The sequence below is a fragment of the Elephantulus edwardii genome, unplaced genomic scaffold, assembly GCF_000299155.1.
Source record: "Elephantulus edwardii isolate Elephantulus edwardi_28Jun2011 unplaced genomic scaffold, EleEdw1.0 scaffold00163, whole genome shotgun sequence".
In the NCBI taxonomy this organism is placed as follows: domain Eukaryota; kingdom Metazoa; phylum Chordata; class Mammalia; order Macroscelidea; family Macroscelididae; genus Elephantulus; species Elephantulus edwardii.
This window is the reverse complement of record NW_006399913.1, coordinates 1,472,458-1,497,289: the sequence shown is the minus strand read 5'-3', so window position 1 is coordinate 1,497,289 and position 24,832 is coordinate 1,472,458. Positions and strand designations below refer to the sequence as shown.

General features: G+C 37.5%; 1 protein-coding gene across 2 annotated transcripts in view; it reads right to left on the bottom strand.

Annotated features, from left to right (window-relative positions):
- The window catches only part of GRM5 (glutamate receptor, metabotropic 5), a 655,562-nt gene that overhangs the window by 17,166 nt on the left and 613,564 nt on the right, over positions 1-24,832 (bottom strand). Inside the window, exon 9 of one of the 2 annotated variants that reach the window (XM_006895249.1) lies at positions 4,427-4,522. The exons of the other annotated variant lie outside the window; for it this stretch is intronic. Coding sequence (XP_006895311.1) covers positions 4,427-4,522 — 96 coding nt within the window. The remainder of the gene's footprint in view (positions 1-4,426; positions 4,523-24,832) is intronic. 2 annotated transcript variants of the gene reach the window in all.

Sequence of the window (24,832 nt, the reverse complement as noted above, 5' to 3'; positions counted from 1 at the left end):
AAAAAAATTAAAAGAAGGGAAAAATCTAACAGAGATGTGCCATTTTAGAACTACCTTTCAAATCTGAGATTCTTCTCATTTAATGACCATTAGATGAGAGAGCTGATGGTGTAGCCCAACAATTTCGTTGTTCACCCAAAGGAAGGGCCTCCCTGGTAGTTTGAATCCATCTGTAGCTCTGTGGGAGAAAGGCACATAATCTCTTCCCATGGCATTTACAGCCTCTGAAAACTGGCTGGAGTGCAAGCCACTTGTGAATTTGTTTTGATTTGACAGCAATGATTGTTAATAGAATCTCTACATCATAATTAAGCATTTATAATAATTTAAACATAGATATTGTATCTACTAAATGAAAACTAACTCTTAGGCAATTCATTCAAATGTAGTGAAGTAGCAATAATAAAAAGCCTCCTTTTCTACCCTCTGTCTTCTAGCATTCCGGGATGCTATTAATCTGTTGATTCTGATTTATAGTAACCCTCCTGTTAGTTTCTGAGGAAGAGATTACCCATTATCCTGTGAAGCAGCTGGTGAACTTGAACTGGCGAAATTTTGGTTAGCAGCCTTATGTTAGGCACTATGCCATCAGGGCTATTTGATTTTAATAAAGCCACCCTTTCTGATCGCATGTTCATAGCATGTTGTATTACTAACAAAAAATAAAGCGTTTTTCCTGAGGCAGTTCAACTCTAGCACCTTTTGCAAAAGTGGATAGTGACCTTCTGTTAAGATTTATAACCTCAGTAAATGTTGGAGGATTGACTTGATGGAAGTTGAAGTTTTTACTCAGAGGAGACTTGGAAATGGAAAATGTCTATGCTTCTACTTCAGGGATGCAGCATGAACACATTAGAAAACACATTGCAATCAATGGGAGCTCCCTACTGATACCTTGATGATAACATTCATTGATGAGATTTTAGTCATTACTGAGAATCACCTTATTGATATAAATGCACATCGTAACAAGGTTTAGAGAAATTCTGGTTCTTAGAGAACTTTCCCATTTGGATGTTTTCTTTATTCTCCTGCAATCAGTAATATATGTGAAAATATGAAAAGATGACAAAACTAAAAACACTTATTGTCATCCAGTCTGAATGACTCATATCACTTGACTTTTGGGCTTCTAAGACTGTCAGTTCCCATGGGATGAGATTGCCCATCTTCTTTCCACGGAAATAGTTGAGGTTTTGAATCACCAGAGGCCTGGCTTTTGGCCAGCAGTGAAACTCCTGTGGACTATGACACTTGAGTTCACTGAAAAGATAACAAGTTATAGTAGATTTAAACAGAAGGCGAAACTGAAACTTTTCACTTACGGCAACAGAGCAAAATAATATTTCAGTAAATTAAGAGTTTTATGAATACATATCATGTTCTCCTTCCTTTCTAACTTGAGTGGCGGAAGGAGAAGGGTGGAACTGAGGGAGTATCTCTAAATCTTTGTCAGTCTTCCAGAGCAAGATTATTATGTTCTCTGGCGGTATTACTACATATATCATAAAAGTAAACGTCTGTCCCTAAGAGGCGTCTTCTATCTGGGAGAGTCAAGTGAGGTATGAATTCATAGCATCCTGTTCATTTCACACTTTTACTATAGAAAACATGGGTATGTGAGCTGCAGTGCATTTTCTGTGGTGGTTTAGGGTTCTCATCACCCCTCCCCAGGGTTGGTCCTTTTGCAGTAGACACAGAGGAAGCCCAGAGATTGTGAGAGTAAGTAGCAATATGTGACCCTTATGGTGCCTGACTAGGGTTCTGGGAAGCATCTGGGACAGGGAGTAGGAGTGGAGGAGAAAAACAGATGTTTTATTGTGTTTTTTAAACCAACTGGTAATAATAAAACCTGTAAAGGTTTTCTGTAATTATCTCTTTCCTTGTCCTTCCGTTCAATTCCAGAGTAAGCTAACTGGGATTAATTACTGCTTCAACTCCTTCCTAACAAATTTTCACTGAAATTGTCTCTTCTCTAGCATCTTTTCCTGTATGCTGATGTGAAAGTTATGTCTCCTGGACAAATTCAGTATGTATGTAAACATGTATGTGTCTATATGAACAAATAAGGTGGAAAAGATAAGACAACAGGGAATTTTACTTCTTTCTTAACTTATCTCTAGATTCCTTCCATTTCCTTGGGGAAAGCTTTCTGAGAACATTGAAGGTCTTCCACCCCATTCTTGGCCAGTTTTCCTTTAAGGAAATAGAAATAGTGGTGACTATGCAGGGCTGAAGTGGTTACTCAAGCAGAACCATTCTTACTACAAAGTGTACTATTTGCCTCTGCCCTAGCAGGACATATTAATGTAATAAGTAATAAAAGGCAAAATGTCTCTCCTTTTCCTCAGTATGTTTCAGTTCTAGAGAAAATAAGGCTATCAGATGGGCACAGTCACTTCTCAAGACTGCCTTTCCAGATTTGGATCTGACACAAGGGAACATGATCTGTTTGAGACAGGGTTCCTTAAACCAGTTTGCCCACACTCTCTCCCTCTATCCCCTTCACTTCCACATCTCATTCAAGCCAGCTTTGGACAAATCTAATCCCTGGGTTATTAAAATCTGAGTGTTCCAAGATTCATGAAACACTCTCTAGAACAGTGGATGGTAGAATTTAAATATAATGTTTGCCTTGAACAGTTCCATGTTATCTCATTCACAGCTGAATTGTTATGCATGAATAGTGATGTATGGACTAACAAAATTGGAATGACCAGAGAAGTCTGTTAAAATGGACTGTATTCCCAAAAATTTCACTTCAGAACATTTGATAGGCTGCCAGGTTGGCTGTGTTTGGGAACTCCAATTCTAGACAGTTGAGTTATAACAGAAGTGACTCTGAACAGAGCCTTTGAGGCTTTCTTTGATGTAGTAATTTCCAGTCATCTTCAATATGCTGTGCCTGTTTTACAAGGAAAAGAATTATGCCACCATGACACATCTAAGTAAGTGGGAGGGGGTAAGGAGTTGTAAAAGCATTTAATCCCTAAAAACGACCCACTGAGACTCCTCCCATTTCTGTTATATTGAGATCCAAAATATATAAAGGAATGATGGATATAAGGACACTGGCTATCAATAAGCACACTTATATGCCTATATATTTATAGCAAGTCACATTTCTCAATGCTTGAATCTATGGACAAAGCCAAGCCCTTGGCTGTGATGATCAGGTTGGACACTGCAGGGCTCTGGGACCCCTGCTCACAGACTGCAATGTGAATGGCTTCTCCATAGTCGTGTAATGCAGTGATCCTGAGAAAAAGTGAGTCATTTCATTAACAATCAGAAGAACCCATCCCTGAGGAAGCAAACACAGTATCTGGAGGTGAAAATGTAGCAGGATTATGTTCTTGCTATAGAGCTGAGTCACAAGCTTTGCCTTTAGCACATGCGCACATAGATTTACCCACTTTGTCTCCTGGACTTGACCTTTCTACCTTCCTGGTTGATTTGTGAGTTTCCCTCCTACACCTCTAGACCAGAAAAGGTTTGATGAATGTCACAACACATTAGAGGTGGAGTTAGCTCACGCTTGGTGATCATTCAACTCAAGTCTCCTTCAGGGTTCTGGAACAGCTTTAATGCCAGCCTTGACAATCTTTATCTCCATAGTCCTTTTGTTGAAACTCAGTCCCATGCAATAAAGCACACTCATTTCATGCAGCACAGTTCAGCTGATGCTTATAGCTCCAAACACACCAGTTTACTACATATAACCTCATAGGTGTTACCTAGCATGAAGAGACATGCACAGCACAGCAACAGAGTATTCAGACCAGACAGGAAGAAGTAGAGGAGCTGCAAAGCTAGAGGAGGATTAGCTGTCTTCACTTCGGTTCAAACACTGTCTCTACAATCCACTAGTTTGTAAAGCATTTGCCCTTGACTGTGAGATGATACTATGTTCAGTTTGTAAAGCATTTGCCCTTGACTGTGAGATGATACTATGTTCAAACGATGAAGTAAGATTAATTCCCAGGCTTCTCCAGGGTCAGGAACTGGGATTTCCCTCAATTGCAGTCCTTCCCTCAAAACCAGTTCTAGGCCTTTGATTTTATTAAATGGTACACTAGTCCTGTGAATTTCCTCCAGACTCTTCCACTTTGCAAACTCCACAACCATTTCACCAATAAGTGGAAACCAACCCAACAGAGAACTGACTGAGAGATAAGGCTTCAGGCATGCAAAGCGCACGGCCCTGGGAAAAACAGCAGCATTTGGGACAGGAGGCTCCCATCACTTCACAAGAGAATGGCATGGGTTTGCAAACCACACACACAGAGAAAACCAGTGGTGGCCCAGGTTGGACATACTGTACAGAATGTACAGGTTTGTGAGGGCCTGGACCAGGGAGCCGCCTGTTCCACTAGCTCACATACATTAACTTCACACCACCTTTGGCCACTCACGGTTTGCTTACCTGCTCATTGTTGCTCTCCCACCATTCCCCATACTCCCTTTGGGGGTGAAACACTCTATTTCCGACTTGTGCTGGGCCAGTCTCCTGTCTTTGTACCTGGTGAGCATGAACAAGGACAGGAGCAAACAGAAAGACGTGATTGTGTGCTTGACAGCCAGGCTGGGGAAGGGCGGTGGCTGGAGAAGGCCATCCGAGGCCAAAACAGGGTTTCTGGAATAACTGTTAGAATTGGGCTGGAAATGATTTTTTCCCCCTTTTACTTCTTAGTCTAACCACATGTAGTCTACCTTTATATCACCTAGTAGTTAGTGACTTTATTATACTTCATAATCACTAATAAAGGGACTGGAATTCCTAGCACCTAAGAAATAGAGAAATATCAATAAATTTGAAAATTTAGTTCTTATCATCTGCTAAGTACCATACAAGAACTTATCAGTTCAAACCTCTGGGGTAGTAAAAAAAGGTATGTTATCAACATTTGCCAAAGGAGGAAATAAAAATCTAACTGACATGACCAGAGTCACATATCAACACAGAGTAAATGACAATAGAACTTACAGATAATGAATCATTTCTCTTCTGAAGCTTGAGTCAGAAATTATATCACTTGTTATGTATTTGTGTAATTAATTAGGCAAAGATAACGTGAGCTGCTAACATAGTTAGTAGACTTAATACCTTTGAAATAGTCACTTTATAGTTTGTTTTCCTGCTGTCTCAAATTAATGTAAAATAAAACCAAATGCAACAAACTGAAATGATTGATTGGTTCTAATGTGCAGGTCTTTTACACTTCATTTTTTTGTTCAATAAGAGTAACACTATTTAGCATTTAGGGGGAAATGGCTTATTTTATCAGATTAAATTAACATAATAAGTTGACTTATTTAGTTCACATTAAATGAGAATTATTTTTTAAGTTCCACATTCTAGATATGAGGAGAGAGATAACTAATTTTCAGGTTCTGACTCACAAAGTCTAGTTAGAGATGGAAAGAAAGACGATAGAATATTCACAAGGAACTTGAGACCTAGGAAATAAAAAACCAAGGGGAAAAAACTCAACACTGATTTCTTTAAAGGAGGTAATGTATTAGAACAATCCAAGTTGAGTAGCTTTATTTCCAAGAAAACTACTCTTGGACAAATCCTTGTGAAGGGTTTATCCAGCTGTCAAATAATACTCCACATTTCAGTTGAAAATATTTTTTGATTGTTTTCTATTTGTTTTGAATGACTTACAATTTAATGCGTCCTATAGAATAAATTTAGAATGAACCTGATCAATTAGAATTAATTGTTTCTCAGTTCCACATAAAGTAAATACTCAAAAGTACCTTAAAAATTCTTTTTAGGTTGTACTCAGATAATTTAATTTTTTCATGGGTAAATCAGGACACCTACACTATTCATGCTCAGAAGCTTTGTTCTCTCTTGCATACACACTTTCTACATTAGGTGATCTCATTCGTGAAATAAATCCTATTTCCCATTATGTCACTCTCTTGAATACACCCTAAAGGAACCAGCACTGACACCCAAACAGATATATGCACACCCATGTTTATTGCTGTGTTACTCACAGTAGCAAACAGGTGGAAGCAACCCAACAGTACATTAACAAATGAGTGGGCAGAAACACTATGGTATATTTACACCATGGAATACTACACAGCATTGAAAAGCAAAGAATTAAAAATATTACACAACACAAGTGACCCTCAAGGACATTGTGCTGAGTTAAATATCTGTCACAAAAGGACAAATAATACATAACACCATGGTGGTTGAGGAGAAACTAAGAAAAAAAGGAACTAAATTATGAATACTGAAAAAAAATTAATATTGCTTGGGACAGATGAAAGAACTGTTTAAAAGGAATATGTGATTAGACATTTTACATACACCAACAGCCCAGAATAGGAGGTACATTGCAAGGAGAACTGGGGAAGGAGAGGGAGGTAACTGTACAACAATGAATGGATGTTGAAAAAAAAATTAATTTGGAGAAGGGAGGGAGAGAGCTAAAATGTGCAACAATGAAGAATGAAAATCTGAATTTTCTGTAAACTTCCATTAAAATCACAAAAGAGATAATTTTATAAAAACCCCTAATTCTGATAAAACAAGGTCTATTGTCTTATTCTCATACTCAAAACAAGGTCAAAATGCTATTTGTACAGATTGTTACTGTGTGCCATCTAGTTCGAAATAGCACATAGATTACTCTCCAGCAGGTATTCGGAGGCCTAAAATCACATGAGAAGAGATTGCCCATTTTTCTACCATTAATCAGCTGTGATGTATTCGAACTGGATGCCTCAGGGTCAGCAGCTCAAAGCCTTACCACTAAGCCTCCTTTGTACAGAGCTCCCTTTATACAGATTAGAAAGTCCATCTTTGTTTTCAGATGAGACCTTCCTTGCCTAAATAGAACATTGTAATCATAGCCTAATTATATTCACAAATACTTAAATACGTATTTATGCCGTTCACTCACTTGCTCATTGTTATATTTACGAGTAATGTGTTGTGCAGAGATTGATAGTATCTTAGTCAACTCTACAGAAAATGCACAATTCTTTCTAATTTGATTTATTTCAGAAATAGGCACTGCCAATTAGGAATATCTTAAAGCTTTTCAGAATGTATAGCCTACATATAAAATTGTAATAATTAAATTCTTAGATGATAAATTATATCATTTGTATCTACTATATGTACATAAGATTCACTGCTTTACAAAATGTTAACTCAGTTTTAAATAAAATAGTTTACTGTAATATTTTAAAAACTCTAATATAACAGAAAAGGGAGCAGTGGTAGCCTAATAAATAGGTGAGTCTCTGTGCTTTCAATCCAAAAGCATGCAGTTCAAATCCACCACCTGATCTGCTGGAGAAAGATGGACAATCTCCTGTGTGATTTACTGGCACTGCAAACCTATTGGAGGGTCAGCTATGGATCAGTTTTAACTCAAAGTGCAAAACAACAGAACTAATAACAACTTAAGAAAGAATACTTAATTTTCCAGAATCCTTTGTACATTATCTTCAATTCTTAAAACAACATTACAAAGTAGCTGCTGGTATTTCCATTCAATGAGGTGGATTTTAATGAGTAGAGTGTCTTTGAGCCCAATATTGCACTGTTTTCATGGGGAACCCCAAGTCACAGCTTCCCTGATTCAAAACTCATTTCTTTTCATCAACATTCATTCATAGTGATATCATTTACTTTGGAAACAAAACAGATCTCCTCTCTCCCTCAATTTCGTCTCATTTTGCAATCAGACACAAAATTAACAAATACATTCAATAGAGGCCACAATTATGAGACTAATTTTTTACCCTCATTTTATCCCATGTATATTTGCAACAGTCACAATTTCTAGTTTCATGGCTAACATTGAGAAAACTGAGAATCACGGAGAATGTGCTCATATAAAACCTATAAGCCTAGGGCAAGAGGCTGTTGCTTGAACAGAACAAGGGAACACTACATGGCTTACAATCAAGAAAGGAGTGTATCAAGGTTGTATTCTCGCTAAATACCTATTCAATCTGTATGCTGAGCAAATTCTTCGAGAAGCTGGACTCGATGAAGGATGTGGCATCAAGATCAGAGGAAGACTCATCAATAACCTGCATTATGCAGATGACACAACCTTGCTCACTGAACGTGAGAAAAACTTGAAACACTTGTTGCAGAAGATGAAAGAATACAGCCTCCAATATAAACTGCATCTCAATGTCAAGAAAACAAAAATTCTTACCGCTGGACCTACAGAAAACCTCATGATAAATGGAGAAAATACTGAAACTATTAACAACTTCATCTTGTATCCACAATCACTACCCTTGGGTCTAGCAGTCAGGAAATCAGGAGACATATTGCACTGGAAAAAATCTGCAGTTAGGAACCCCTCCAAATTATTGAGGAACAATGTCAGTTTGAGGACTAAGGTACATCTGATTCAGATCACGGTCTTTCCAATCATTATGCATATGAGAGCTGGGTAATGAATAAGAATGACAGAAGAGGAATTGCTGCCTTTGAGCTGTGGTACTGAACATCCCATGGAATGCCAGAAGAACAAACAAACATATCTTGGAGAAAGTGCAGCCAGACTGCTCCTTGGAGGAAACAATGATGAAGCTTCACCTCTCATACTTCTGGTACATTGCTAGAGAGCCTATTTCTTGAAGAGAGACATCATGCTTGGAAAGACAGAGTTTCAACAAAGGGGAAGACCCTCAACCACATGGATTGACACAGTGACTGCCACAATGGTTTCCAGTGTGTCAGGAAGTGTGGAGTTGGCATGGGATAGAACTGGTTTCAGATCTCTCATTCAAAGGGTCACTATGGTCACTATGGTCACCATGGTCACTAGACTCGATGAAACCTATTTGCAACATGAACCTATCAATGAATTAATCTTAAATCCACAACCAATACACTTGATACCACAAGTCAGAAGATCAGGAGATGTACTGCCTTAGGAATATCTGCATTTAAGGACCACTACAAATTATGGAGGAGGAATAATGTCAGTTTGAGGACTAAGGTACGTCTGATTCAGGCCATGGTGTTTTCAATCACTTGCTAATGCATCTGAGAGTTGGACAATGAATAAGGATGAAGGAAGAATTGATGCCTTTGAGCTGTGTATTGGAAAAGAGTACTGAATAACCCATGTACTTCCAAAAGATCAAACAGATATGTCTTAGAGAATGTACAGAAAGTACTCCTTGGAGGCAAAGATGATAAAGCTTCATTTCACATTCTTTGGGCATTTTGTAAGGAGAGGTTATACCTTGGAGAAGGACATCATGCTTGGAAAGTTCATAAACCAGAGGAACTGACAAAGCGGGTGCAAGCAATGGCCTCAAGTATGTCAGAGATGATGAGGATAGCAAAGGAGATGACAGAGTCCAGAAATGTTGTTCATAGAGTTGTTATGCACCATATTAGACTTCACCTAACAACAATAACAACAATATATTTACTACAAGATACCCTTATGAAGTAGTGTTTAAATGATTCAAACAGTAACTGAAAGGTTGGTGGTTTTAAACTCACCAGCTGCTTTGTGAGAGAAAAGTGTGACACTCTGCCTCTGTAAAGAAGTCTTGGAAATCTGATGCAGCAGATCTACTCTGTTTTACAGAGACACTTTAAGTAGGAATCAACTCAGTGGCAATAGGTTTGGACCTACTACATATTTGTTTGTACCATTCACCATAATTTACTGAGATCTCCATGTGTTCAACATTGTGATAAGGAACATATGGATAACGAAAACACAAACCTGCACTATTGGTAAGTTCACCGACTTGAGTGGGAGGATGAAACACAAACATAATGATGTAATAATATAAAAAGATGTATAATAGAAGTAAATACAGCATGGCTGCCTAAACTAGATGAGAATCACAGGGCGAACTTCAGAATTAGGTGATATCTAAGAAAAAATTAATAGGGTTACCACGGGTAGTTAGAAGCAGGAGTGACATCCACTTCCTGAATAAAATGCTTCTGGGAACTCTATGAACTTTGATAAATGTCAATAGAAAGGCTTCAGGCCTTTTGTTCTTAGGGTCGCTATGAGTTCTGCTCGACTTAAAGACAACAGCAATCACAACAATTACAGATAAGTTAAGAGACAAAATAATCAACAAACACATGGCTAGGTTTCACAGCATGATGCACATAGGAAAACACTTTAGTAATTGTTTTTGTTGTAACAAATTTAAAATGAAAGATAACAGAGGTAGCAAAATATATATAAAAACTAGAACATGGATCAATTAATATTATAGTTTATGAAATGCCAGATTAAATAACATTTTTAAAAAGTAGCCCATAGTGTTAAAATGTAGATTACAATGGGTTTGAGGTGACAAAAAAGAAATTGTTATGTGCCTTCGAGTTGCTTACAACTCATAGCAACCCTATGTACAAGAGCCCTAAATCCTGCCCTATCCTGTGCCAACCTCACTCATTGTTCCTGACATACCTACTCCTATTACTCTAATCACTGAATCGATCCATCTTATTGAGAGTCTTCTTCTCCTGCACTGTCCCTCTGCTCTCCCAAACATGATGTCCCTCACCAAGGACTGGCTCCTCCTTGCAATATGCTGAAAATATCTCAGACAAAGCTCCAAAATCCTTGGCTACAAGGAACAGCCCAGTTTCACCCTCTCCAGGCCAAATCTATTTGTTCTCCTAGCAGTCCATAGTATATTCAACACTCTTCTCCAGCACCACAGCTCGAAGGCATCAATTCTCTATCATCCCAATCACTGTCCAGCTCTCCTATGCATAACACATAATTGTGAAGACTGTGGGCTGGATCAGGAGCACCTTAGTCTCCAGCCTATTGTTCTTCAATACTCTGGAGATATCCCTGACAACTGACTTTCCAATGCAATTTGTCTTTCCTGGCTGCTGGTACCAGGAGTGTTGTCTGTGGAGTCAAGCAAACTAAAACTGTTAACAATCTCAATCTCTTCACCACCTATCATGATGCTGCCAATTGGCCCAGTGGTGAGAATCTTTGTTTTCTTGATGTTGAGCTTCAATCCATATTGAAGGCTGCAGTCCTTGACCTTCTGCAGCAAGCGCCTTAGGTAGATAAATATTATTGTCATATTATAGGCATGTCAGAGTCAGTGAGATTGGCTCAGGATAGGGCAGTATTCAAAGCTGTTACATATACTCATGTTGTACATGAGTTGCACGCAATCTGATGGCACATATCGGCAACAATATGTGGAGATGATGAAAATACTGTACTAGGTAATGATGATATAGATGAAAGTACAATTTTTAAAATAATTAGGAGGCAATATGAGTAGCATTGATTGGCTAAAATGTGTAAAAGAAAGAGATAGCTAGACTATTAACCTAGTTATTCTCTTGAGTGGTACAATTAACTAAGTTAAGAAGATAGCCTTTAATGGAGAAAAGAAGAAAAAGCTTCATTTCTAATATTGAGTTTAAGATGCAGGTAGAACCTCAAAGTTCACAAAGGAGACATATGGATTTCAGAATCTGTACTTCAGTGAGCTATTATATGTATAATATTATATAGCAGACTATGGTTAAAAAAGCCAGGATAATGTCTGAAAGTATTCAGAGAACAGATAGGCTCTATAGTCTATGGAGGGAAGAGAATTGTAGGCTTGCTCACTGCACTTGCTAAAACACTTCTAAGGCATTGCCAATATTAGCTTTCCTTCTGAATCTTTACTGCCTGCCTTGAGTTGAACCCTGAGTTCAGGGATCTTCAATCTGACAGCTTCCGTACAGTGTCCTAGCTTTGTACTCAAAATGGCTTTGGCAATTTTTGGCCATAACTTTGGCATAGAACTTCATTACCAAAATTTTTATATATTTCAGAATGACTTGTTCAGACATAAGCTTTAGTTGATTTTTCTGAATATTTTTCCATTCACATTTCTTTTGTCCAGAAGGTGCAACTGAAAGGACACACATTCAACAGGGGACAGTGGAAATATGGGACAAGAGTTCTTTAGGATTGGCTAGTAAAAAAAAAAAGGCCATTTTTTCACATAAAATATCACTTATTCACTACTAATTTGCATCTTTTCTACTAATAGCACTGAACATTAGATTGACATTTATACATTGACTATTTATAACCTGAAACAATTTTATAGACTTTGGTTAAGAGGGAAAAGGCTAAAAGAAAAGATGTTTGAGGAAAAGTTTACTGGTACAAGAAGTTTTAACAAAATAATTTAAAAAGGAGGATAGAGAACTTTTTCATTCTGTAATTAAAGTCACTAGATTCTTAAATCTCCATCTTCAAAATGTAACAAAAATTTGAACATTTATTTTCACTTCCTTTATTTACTACTTTGGCTCAAGGGTATCATTCATCAGCTTTTTCTTGAAAAAGTCCAGTAATTTACTAGCTGAACTCTATCCTACTCTGTCCAAGATGAAAGTAATCCTATCAAAACAAGTTGTTGTGTCACCTACTTAAAATTCAGTGTCACATCTTTCTGGGTAAAACTGCTGTTGAGTCATTTACAACTCATGGCAGTCTTCCATCTGCTCTCTGAGGCTGGAAATACTTGTGAGAGGAGAGTGCCCTTTATTCTGTTGGAGGAACTGGTGAGCTCAAACCTCTTGAGTAGCAGCCTACCATCAACCCTCTTTATAAGCTATGATACTCTTGTTCACATTGCTCTCAAGTTGGAACACACTGATTGATGGCTGGTGGTCAGAGGCTGTGAATTGCATGGAAGGAGACTCCTCATTTCCCTGTGGGACAGCTAGTGGATTCAAACTGCTTGCCTTTTGGGTTGCAGTATAACTCTTTAGCAACTAGACCACCAGAACTCTGTAAATTGTATTTTATTTACATTTGTCCCCAGCTCCAAACAAACATAAGCTTGATGAAGGCATAGATTTCTTTTTTGCCAGAACCATGCAGTCCTGCCAAGTTCTGGTTCTCAAAGGTGGTTTTGTACGTATGGGGGTATGTGTGTATCCATTCCTAAAGAAGCAAACACATGACTTCAGTTCTGCCTAGTTGTTTGTATCCTCTAAATATTATTCTTTTTATATCTACCCCTGTAGTCTTCAGAGAGTTAGGTTTGTACAAAAAAAAAAAGGAATTGACTGGGTAAAGCAATTTATTGTTTTCTAAATAAAATATAGGGAACTCTGGTGATATAGTCTGTTTGGAGTTGCTATGCTAACCCCAAAAGGCAAAAAGCCTAAACAATTTGCTCTAATCATCATGGTACAAACTACTGTATCACACACACTAGCATATGGGAAGCTGAGTTAATTATAGGTTTAGACATTTTCTATGGATTTGTGTACTGCAATTGCAAAGTCTAAGGAATGGGACTATCATAAGGCAAAACACAGAAGCCTTCTGAGAACTTAAGAAATGTTTTAGTCACATGTATTTCCTGAACTGGCCTGTATGTATGTAGGTATGTGTGTGTATGTATATATATGTACATATATGTATTTTTTTGCCAAAGGTTTCTCTTAATTACCTTCCATGTCACTAAACTAAGAAGATGCCAAGGAAAATAAAACAAAACTGAGTGTCCTGACATATTTCTCCCTTACCTAGGCAGTTGGACAGCCCCATAAAATGTAAGGATTCCACTGAATAAATTTGGAATTCCCCAGACACATGTTATTGAAATTGAGTATGCAGCTTTCGGAGCCCATTTATACCTCTTTAAGACCCTTCAGGTTTCTATGAATTGGAATTGACTCGGTAATAGTCTCACCAGTCCCCTATACTATCTAACTCCTCCAGTAAATTCTTTAATGTAATTACTGTTACCCACATCTTTGATATAAGCAACCTGAGCAAGTTTTAGCAATGTGGCCAAGATTTATAGCTAGAAAGCCACAGAACTGGAACTAGAAACCAGAGTTATAAATCCACACTTCTCTGTGTGTATGAAGCATTAATGTTTATTCCTTTGATATTTGTTACTGCATCAAACAATTAGATTGGAATTTTTTTTTAAATGACAAAATTATATTGACAGTAGTCCTTTTACATATTTTGCTGAGAATTATTTTTAATATTAAAAAATATGAACAATGGTGTATAAATCTCTGTTTGTATCTCAGTTCTCATTTTCCTGGGGGATATTCCAAGCAGTGAAATAGCTAGATCATATAGAATTTCTATGTTCAGCTTTTTGAGGAAGCTCCAAATGTCTTTCCAGAGTTGTATCATTTTATGATCCCACCAAGAATGTATAAGAGTTCCCTTCTTGCCACATTCTCTCCAACATTTATTACTTGCTGCCTGCTAAACTTTGTCACTGCTACTGGGGTAAGATGGTATCTCACTGTGGTTTTGATTTGCATCTCTCTTATTGCCAGTGATTTAGAGCATTTCTTTATTTGTCTGTTGGCCATCTGAATGTCTTCCTCTGTCAAAAGTCTGGGTAATGGAGAGGGGAAATGTCCAGCGTAAGAAACAATGTATATGAACTTTGTATGTAAATCAGTATAAAATAAAATTTTTAAAAATGACAAGAAAAAAATTAAAAGTATGATATTCTTAGACCCTATAAGATGGTAAATCTCCTGAAAACATTAGTGAGAAGACCTGTTATTCTTTTATCTCTCTCTGTTTATGTTGCTGAAGTCATTCTTTGAAAGTCATAAGTTATTTTTCTAGCTATACTAGTTTCATTTTTTAAAATAAAGAGTTTGGTCAATGTTCGAAATTACATTCTCTTTTACAGTTGTCACACATAAATTGACCAGTGTCAAAGTTCCATTGTCACACTGTGCCGACATTATTATTGTGTTCTTGTTTAATTTCTCATACTCTAAATAACCTGCCTCCCTTATCTTCTTACTTTTTCTTTGGAATACATGTCGAACTTGTATTCTATTCCTACAGATGCTTTTGTTTTAAGGAGAACACTAACTTAACAGGCAATATTCTTTACTTTGTGTGATACTCTGCTTTTCTGTTAAAAGGTGATCTTAGGGGTAGGTTCGGTTCAAGACTTAATATCTCAAGGCAACATCTCAAGTCCTAGGGCGTCCTCTGGTCTTGGTGGTCTAGTTTTATTCTGCGTTTTTCTTCCATTCTAACCAGCAACTTCTACTGTGGTCCTGAACCATTTTGTCAGTGGCTGTAGTCAGGCATCAGTTAGTTCTTCTGGTCTCAGGGTATTTGAAGTCATGGCTCGTATAAGCTATCAACTTTACAGACATTTATTTTATATGATATTTTGGTTACCTTCTTACTCTTTTGCTCCTGGCAAGCAGAATCAGATAGTTGTGTTTTAAAACACTACGTACAAGTATTTAATACCCTAGATACTACTATACTAAGATGACAAACTTGAAGCTTGTGAACTATGTCACTTGACTGTATTGTTCATGGGACTAAGCTGCTAAGTCTTCAAACCTAGAAAACCAGTTTGACACTATGTTTGATTATATCTAAGAAGCATTTCTGGTTGTGTCTCTGATAAGTGTATGCCCCTACTTACACATATCTGTACCTACCTGTATAGCTGTCAGCATTATTAAGTGCTGTTAAACCGACTATGACTCAAAATGACTCTATGAACAATTGTTTTGGACCTCCTAAACTAAGCCAACCTCCCTGTCTCTGTCACACACGACCCCATTGCCACAGTCACTGTCAATCCATCTCATCCAGGGTTATCTTCTCCTGCACTAACCCACTACCCTTCCATATAGCCTTTCCATAGTCAATACAACACAAAGAGACATTCTTCTGATATCCTTAACTTTCAACTAAGATCCATCTGACATGACAATAATGTCCGTAGCACCATAGCTTCTTTTAAAACCCTATGGTGTTGAACTGCATCAAATGTCTTTTCTGCATAAATGTAAATTTTCATGTGCTCCTTTCCCTTTGCTTTACTTACATGGGAGATTACACTGATTTTTTTTGGCAAAGCTCATGCTTTTTTAAATTAACACTTCACTACATTATATGAGAACCCTCCCTATTTAAACTCATAACATATTTAAAAGACTAAAAAGGTCACACATGAAAGGTAGCATGTGTATTCAATTGAGGTGGACTTTCAGCACAGATTAGCCTCTTTTATAAAATGCCGAATTCGACTACAAAGTACCCAGGTAGAATAAGTAACCTTCTAGGCCTTCCTGCTAATGTAAAAGCATACTGCCTTTTCCTTGACTTCCTTTGATCTAGAAATACATGCATTATGAATCTGATGGCAATGAAAAAAGGCATTACTGAGAAGAAGAAAAAATTGACAATTAGTGTTGATGCTTATGCTATTATATGATATTGGAAGAGAAAAGGGACTGAGGTGTTAGCATTATTTCAACACCTCTGTAATTCAAGTAAAGATCAGCTGGACTTCCCAAACTCAGGGCATCAGAGGACAAATCTAGTTGATGTTAAATGAACATCATTGTGGATCCCCAGTTTAGAAGGCAAGATTAAGGACATAGCTAAAGAATTCAATATCCAAGTAGTAATTCTTACTTCACTATTATCCCTCAGCTATATAAATAAGTCTATTTTTTTAAATGGTTTACTAAATGTTCCCAAAGATCTTGTTGTCTCCACACATAAAAACAGCTTTTGCCTAGACTTGAAATGTCAAGTGTATTCATTCAGAGATTTTAGATTAAAAGCCCAAATTGAGCATGATTAATCACCCCCCAAATGATGCCAGAAATGAACATAATTTGTGAAAAGCTGCCAGGGAATATATTATATTATGACTTACAAAATAAAGGGAAGGTAGAAGTTGACAGGTGGGAAAACAATTCAAACAAGCAACTTAAAGTTTAAAGAATATGCTAAATTGAGCTGGTAATTCTGTTCATGGGATTTTATTCTGAAGAAATTACTCAAAATCTCAAAGATTTCTGTACAAAGATTCCTCCCTTCCCTTAGTGCTATAGAAAATAGAAAAAAAAAACCTAAACAAAACAAGAACAACCTAATCACAGGAGAATAGTTTAATAAATTATACCGTGAAACGTTATGGAAATATGCTAAATTTTATACTGAGTAAAGTTTTTCATTTGGATTCCAGAGAATTCCCAAAGGATATCTTAACCCCACTTATGAGAACTCATTTTCATATATGAATCATTTTAAGTCATTGTCTTTTTGTTTGTATTTCTTTTCAACATTGTTCTTTTGCAATCAATAGAAATTTATGAAGACATAGATTTTTAAACCAATTCTAAGGGACTTTACAGGTTGACACAATATTCCTAATAAGGGAAACTTTTCAAGGAGTAACAAAATGGCAACCAGATGGAAGGTCTCCAGAGGAGATCAGAATCAACCTAAGGAAACATTTCAGTAAAGCATTAAGTTACTGGTTTCTGTTTTAAGTACTGAAGAACTTTCAGATCAAATAGTTTATTTACTCTTCCAAAAGTTAAGTATTTGTCCATTTGGCATTTTTTTGGTATTATTTTTTATGAATAATTAGAAAATCTCTGGCAATATTGTCAAGAAGAGAATCATTTACTGAACTTCAATATAAACCAGATATCATTCTAAGTAACTGCATTCATGAATTTAATCATCACAACAGCTGCATAAATGAGATATTATCATTATTTCTATTTTAAAGATGAGGAAGAAGATAGCAGGCAGTAAGATTAATTCATTGGCCCAAGATTATGAGACTGGCTAAACTAGTTAAAAGATTTTTTTTTCCTCACTAAAATGCTGGCTACAGACATTGGTTGTGCCATTTCTTGCCTTTGGTTCTGTCTTTAAATGGCTCAAGGGACGTGGTAATTGAGATTTTTTTCCAAGTCTTTTCTCCCCACACCTACCCCATGATATCCTTAGCTCATGTCCTTGTTTCTGTTTCTTCTTGAGCCTTCTCTACTCTGTTGGATAGGAGAACCAATACTTCTTTGTTATTGAACTTGATTGAAATTTGTACTGGCAAATTTGGCTGTCTCTGTCAGGGGTCTGATTGAGTTGACCCCAAACTAATGTATGCTTGATTCAGATGATGATCTTTTCAATCACTTGCTTTGTATCTGAGTTCTTGACAATGAATTAAAAAATGAAAGAAGAAAAAATGATGCTTTTGGATTGTGATATGGGAGAAGAGGAATGAATATCCCATGGACTGCCAAAAGAACAAATAGATAGGTCTTGAAGAAGGAGCAACCAGAATGTTTCTTGGAGGCTAGAATGGTGAAGCTTCCTCTCACATACTTTGATTTGACAACACTTAAAAACAACATCTATACTTCTTCATCCGTACTGGACTTCCCCTTCTATTCAACACAAAATGATGGATAATTCTGACATCAACAAAGTTAGTGTTTTGCAACCCTCCTTCTTTCCATTACTCTCCTTCTGTAGCTCTTATGGGTTGTTATTGTCTGCTGTCATGTCAGAACTGACTGATAACTTACCCTTCAGTGGGTTTTCAGAGGTAGTTAATCACATGGGAGGAGATTGCTCATCCTTTTCCCATGGGGCAGCTGGTGGATTTGAACTTGTGTCTTTAGAATTGCATCACAAATTCTTACCACCAGAACTTTTATGGGTTGTTTTTGTTGTTGTTATGGGCCGTCAAGTTGCTTGCGACTCATAGCGACCCTGTGTGCAACAGCCCTAAACTCTGCTCTGTCCTGTGTCAATCACACCGTCTCAGACACACCCATCCTGATTACCCCAATCACTGAATCAATCCAACTCATAGGGGGCCTACCCCTTCTGTGCTGTCCCTCCACCCTACCAAGCATGATGTCCCTCTCCAAGGACCTGTCCCTCCTTGCAACATGTCCAAAGTATGTCAGATGGAGCCTTAGAATCCTTGCCTCCAAGGAGCAGCCCTGTTTGACCCTTTCCAGGATAAATCTATCTACTTTCCTAGCAGTCCATAGTACACTCAATACTCTTCTCCAGCACCACAGCTCAAAGGCATCAATTCTCCTTCTATCCTCCCTAGCCATTGTCCAGCTCTCTGATGCATAACAAGTGATAGCAAAGACCATGACCTGTATCAGGCGCACCTTAGTCTCCAAAGAGACACCATTGCTGTTCAATACTTTGGAGAGGTCCCTAACAGCAGACTTGCCCATTGCAATACATCTTCTAATTTCCTGGCTACTGGTGCCAAGAGTGTTGACTGTGGAGCCAAGCAAACTGAAGCTGTGAACAATCTCAATCTCTTCACCATCCATCCTGATGCTGGCAACTGGCCCAGTGGTGAGAATCTTTGTCTTCTTGACACTGAGCCTCAATCCATACTGGAGGCTGCCGTCCTTGACCCTCTGCAGCAAGTGCTTCAGGTCCTCCTCAGTTTCAGCAAGCAGGGTTGTATCATCTGCATATTGTAGATTGTTGATAGATCTTCCACCAATCTTGACCTCACATTTCTCCTCATAGAGCCCAGCCTCCCAGATAATCTGTTCTGCACACAGGTTGAAAAGGTATGGAGATTGGATGCATCCCTGGCATACGTCCTTACCAATTTTGAACCATGCAGTGTTCCCTTGCTCTGTTCTGACGACTGCCTCCTGGTCCAAGTATAGGTTTCGCATAAGAATGATCAAGTGTTCTGGGATTCCCATTCTTGTCAGAGTCAGCCACAGTTTGTTGTGATCCACACAGTCCAATGCCTTTGCATAATCAATGAAACACGGATAGACATTCCTCTGGTATTCTCTGCTTTCAGCTAAGATCCATCTAACATCAGCTATAATATCCCTAGTAACACGACTCCTTCAAAACCCAGCCTGGACTTCTAGAAGGTCTCTGCTGATGTGCTGTTTCAGTCGTTTTTGAATAATCTTCAGTAAAATCTTGCTTGCATGTGAAATCAATGATATTGGTCTATAGTTTCCACACTCTGTTGGGTCACCTTTCTTTGGGATGGGAATAAATATAGATCTCTTCCAGTCAGTTGGGCAAGTGTTTGTTCTCAAGATTTCTTTGCAAAACTTGGTGAGCACATCCAGGGCAACATCCGTTAGCTGAAATATGTCAATTGGTATACCATCTATTCCTGAAGCCTTATTTTTTGCTATTTTCTTCAAAGCAGCTTGCACTTCTTCCTTTATCACGATATGCTCTTGCTCATATATTGTTTCATGAAATTCTTCTATGTCTGCCAATTCTTTCTGATACAGTGACTCAGTATATTCTTTCCATCTTCTTTTAATACTACCTGGATCATTTAATATTCTTCCTAAAGCATCCTTAATTATAGCTACTCTAGGTTTGAATTTGTTCTTCAGTTCCTTGAGCTTAAGAAATGCTGAGCGAGTTCAGCCCTTTTGATTTTCTGACTCCAACTCATTGCACATTTCATTGTAATATTTTACTTTATCATCTCATGCTGCCTTTTGAAATCTTCTATTCAACCCTTTAGTATTTTGACTTCTTCCCTCTGCTTTGGCTTCTCTGCGCTCCAGTGCAATTTTCAGAGTCTCTTCTGGCATCCATTTTGGTCTTCTCTTCCTCCTCTGTCTTTGCAATGACTGTTTGAACTCTTCCTGTCAACTATTTGGTTAGCACGTCAAGACACAAAGCAGCACACAACCAAAGACCCCCATGTAAATAACATGCCCACACATATATTGAAATTGACATAGTACACTTATAAAAGTAAAATAGGGAAAAGTTTGCTCAATTAGTAAACAGAAAAGTATGTGTTTCTTTATTTACAAAAAGCACAGTTTTCTAAAATACCAAATTAAAGAGAATAAGCTGAATTACAAAGGACTTATCAAAAAAGGAAAGACTCTCAATTTTAAAATTTCAGAAGATCAAGCCTATGCAGTTGGCCTACTAATAAGAGCTTTTTATACCTCATCTCAAATATTCTTACAACCTTGTTAAAACTAACTTTAGCGGAATCTGGACCAGTAATAGTTGACCCACCATTGGATTCACATGAGATAGTGCCTGGCTTTCTCCTGTGGAGCCGCTGGTGGGTTGAACCACTGGAGGAAGCATTACTTTTGAGTTAGGAGTCCAATTCCCTACAGACTACCCCACCAGAACTCTCCATAATGCTGTGGAGAAGACTTTATTTAAAAGGGAAGTATACAGATAAGGAAGTTTTAGAAACATGCTGTGATCAAACAGTTAAAACAATCACTAATGTTAGAATTAATGTTAGTAAACTACATCTGACTGATTATAAATTATGTATTCAAACACGTATTACACGTCTTCTAGATACCTCACATAGTGCTTGGATTTTCAATTTATTAATTAAATAGACATTAATTAAATTTATTAATTTCACAGTTTCTAAATTTAAGGAGCTTTCTAAATTTTTAAATGAAAGAAAATTTAGAAAAACTTCATTTTTTTCTAAACTTAAGAATCTAATTGAGATAATAATCATGGTTGCTATAAATAAGCAAATAGAGAAATCTGACTTCATCGTAAAAGTGTTAGCAGATATATGTGTTTAGGAAAGACTATACTTTTAGAATTAAAAGAAAGATGTTAGTTTGGAATTTGCATTTAACTTTGCCTGAGAGACAGAAGCTTGGTGTGTGCACAGTGTTAAATGGGTAAGTGATGAGTTAGTTGAGTAAGAAGACTTGATGTTATTTTTCTGTTACCTTTCTTCCTCACATGGGGCCTATTAGAATTGAAAGGATTAGCATTCCACTTGATACCTAGAAAGAGAGCAGGGTGCAGAGAGAGGAAGTGGGAGAAAGCACACTGGGTAACCTCAAGGCCCTGTCTATGACCTCCATTACAACTATAAACAGAGCACTGCAAACCCTGTGAAGTCAGAGATCACAATGGTATTACTCATACTACAGGAACTGAATGAAGCCTGGTAGAGTTCATTGAAAATGTGCTGAGTGAAATAGTAACTGAATGAAGAAGAAGATGAGTTACCTCAGGAAAGACCTAGGTAAGAGACAAAATACCACAACCAGGATCCAACCTGTCATTCTATCTCTTCTTTGAGGATTTCTTTGTCCTTTTTAATATACCATTTACTTCTTTTGTGTCTCACTATGTGCTCTTTAAACTCCTAAAGCACCTAATACTCCTTGTTGGTATGGTGTTAGAAAGTTAACTCTGCCTCGTAGCCACCTTATGTACAACACAAGGAAACTGCCTGGGTCTGCACTGTCCTCACAATTATTGTTGAACTTGAGCACATTATTGCAGTCACTCTGCTTTCATCTTGTCAATCCAAGTCCTTTGCGATATTATTTGCTTACATCTTTGGCTCTTCGACAAGAGAGGGAGCTTTTATGGCTCAGGGGCTAAGAAGTTATACTGCCAATTCAAAGGCAGGCAGTTCAGATCCACCAGCTTTTCCTCTGGAGAAAGTCGGAGAATATCTTCCTAGTGCTTTACAGTCTCTAAAAGCTACCAGGGCGGGGGTGTGTGGTGCGTGTCAGCTATGTTGTTGTTGTGTACAGTGGAGTCAGAACTGACCCACAGCTGATCCTCCAAGCAGGTTTTCAGAGGCAGTTAATCACAAGGAAGGAGACTGCAACTTTCTCCTGAGGAATAGATGGTGGATTTGAACTGAATGTCTTTGAGATTGCAGCACAGTTTCATATCACTAGGCCACCAGAGCTCCCTCAAGAGTCATCTGTAATCAATTCCAACTTTTTAGCAATGAATCAGTCAGTAAGTCGGTCATGAGAAGAGGTATTTTCCAGAAGTAGAGAGTTATTTTCCTTTCTCTACATCTCCAGTACCTAACAATGTCTAGTGGTATTGCCCTTAGAGAGTTTATGCAACTGAGAGACCATCCTCTCTGGAGGTTCAGGTTTACCAGTGAATCATTGGGCAGAAGACGGGTAATCTCCTCATAGGTGATTTTCAACTTGGGAAATCCAATGGAGGACCACTTATGAATGGATTTCAACTCAACTACTGTGAGTTCAGTTTGGGTAATAATTTATAAGTCCATAGTAAATGGTATCTATTTATTATTGCTTGAGTGATGAATTAATTCACGTTTGCGGAACAGAATACTTTGTTTTACATGCCTTACTGATTGTCCCCTTTATCTCTTTTATCATTTGGTACTATTGCTTGCATTACTGACTTCCTTGATTTCGCTATATTTGACTTCTATTCTCCATATGCCCCCATGTGTCTATTGAGTGAAACTATAGGCTTTTTCTAGTTTTGCTCCTCCTCCTATGAGTCTCTGCTGCCCCCTAGAGGGCCCTGTTCACCACCGTCTCAGGAATCCAATTAGTGCTGCATTTAGCAGTAGCACAAATCCTTGAGTGGGAGTGCCAAGGTCATGGCACTCTGCCAAGTCTCAGGGATTCTTTGCATCAGTCTTTAGATTTGTGCTCTGTATAATAGATTAATAAAAACACGAGCATATGCACACAACTGGGATGTTATGAAATGAATCCCGTTGTGAGTGGAGACTATCCTACCCTGAGACCTCAGTGCACCAAGATCTTTAGCTGAATATTCCACTTTCATCTTGAATCTGATTTTTTCCTATAGAGCCTAACAGCTGACTAATTAGAGCGTTCAGTCTGATTAATGAACAGCAATTTCCATCTTTGTTTGAGCCTTTGAGGGACAAAGATAGAGCTTGGCAACATTCTTTTGTTAAATCTTCAAGCAATCCTTGTCATATGCTTGGTAACTCTGAACTCTTTTAGAGTCTAAACTTTTCCATAATGCTAGAGTCATTGGCCCTGCCTCCTTTTTACAAACATTCTTTCTCCTTCACTTACATGTGTATAGATCTCAGTATATCTAATACTAATACTCAGAAATACTTAGTCTAATTCTGACTTTTCCCTATTTGTCTAACCTGTTGACTATTCTTGGCTTCTAAACTGCTTTTGAACTCCAAATTCTTCTGATATCCATGTAAGTTTCTCCAATGTTTTTTGGACCTGTCTTGTCTCTGACAAAGAAGAGAAGTAGGTATATCTTAGAAATCACAGGTTTAAGAGATCCAGTACTACATTTACATTTCTTACCTCCAATATTTTTATTGGTTTGCATATAATAATTCATATGCATTGTGTGTTTCATGCATGTATATTGTATTTTATGCAATCTTTTATTTACATTGTGTTTAATTCATGTATAGTGTTTGTAATCATTCATATATATTATATTATGTATAATTATTATTGATGTATGCTTCTTACCCCATCTTTTCAAGTCCCCATTGAATATTTCCTGTTACTTCATCTCCCCATTACCCCACTAACCTGTGCCACCACCCTCCATCCCATTTTTCTGCCCTTTTCTCCCTTTCCTCTTCCCTTTAGTACATTTATACATATCTTTCTCATTTATTCTTCCATATTTAAAATAGTGGAATTAAGTGGTATTTGTCCTTATGAGACCAAGTTATTTTGTTCAATTTAGTGCTCTCTAGACTCTCCCATGTCATATAGTATTTTACAAAATTATTGCTTCTTAGTGCTGCATAGTATTCCACTGTGTGAATGGACCACAATTTCTCAATTTGTTGATGGGCATTCAGGCTGCTTCAATTTAATTGCTACTGTGATTAACACTGTTATAAATATTTTTGTACATATTGCAGTACATCTATATTTCAAATTTCCTTGGTATCTATTACTAGAAGTGAAACAGCTGACTTTTATGTGACTTCTATGTTCAACTTTTTTGAAGTAATGTCAATTGCCTTACAGAGAGATTGGATTGTTTTACAATCCCAATAGCAGTGCATCAGAGTTTCAGTCTCTCTACATCTTCCCCAACATTTGTAGCTTGTTGTACTATTAAACTTTGCTATTTCTACTGGAGTCCTTTCCCTTCCCTTAGATTCTTTTTTCTGTGCTTTCTTTGTTGCTGTAGAGAAGTCCCAGTGAATTTTGTATATTGATCTTGTATCCTGCCACTCTACTAAATTGTTTTAC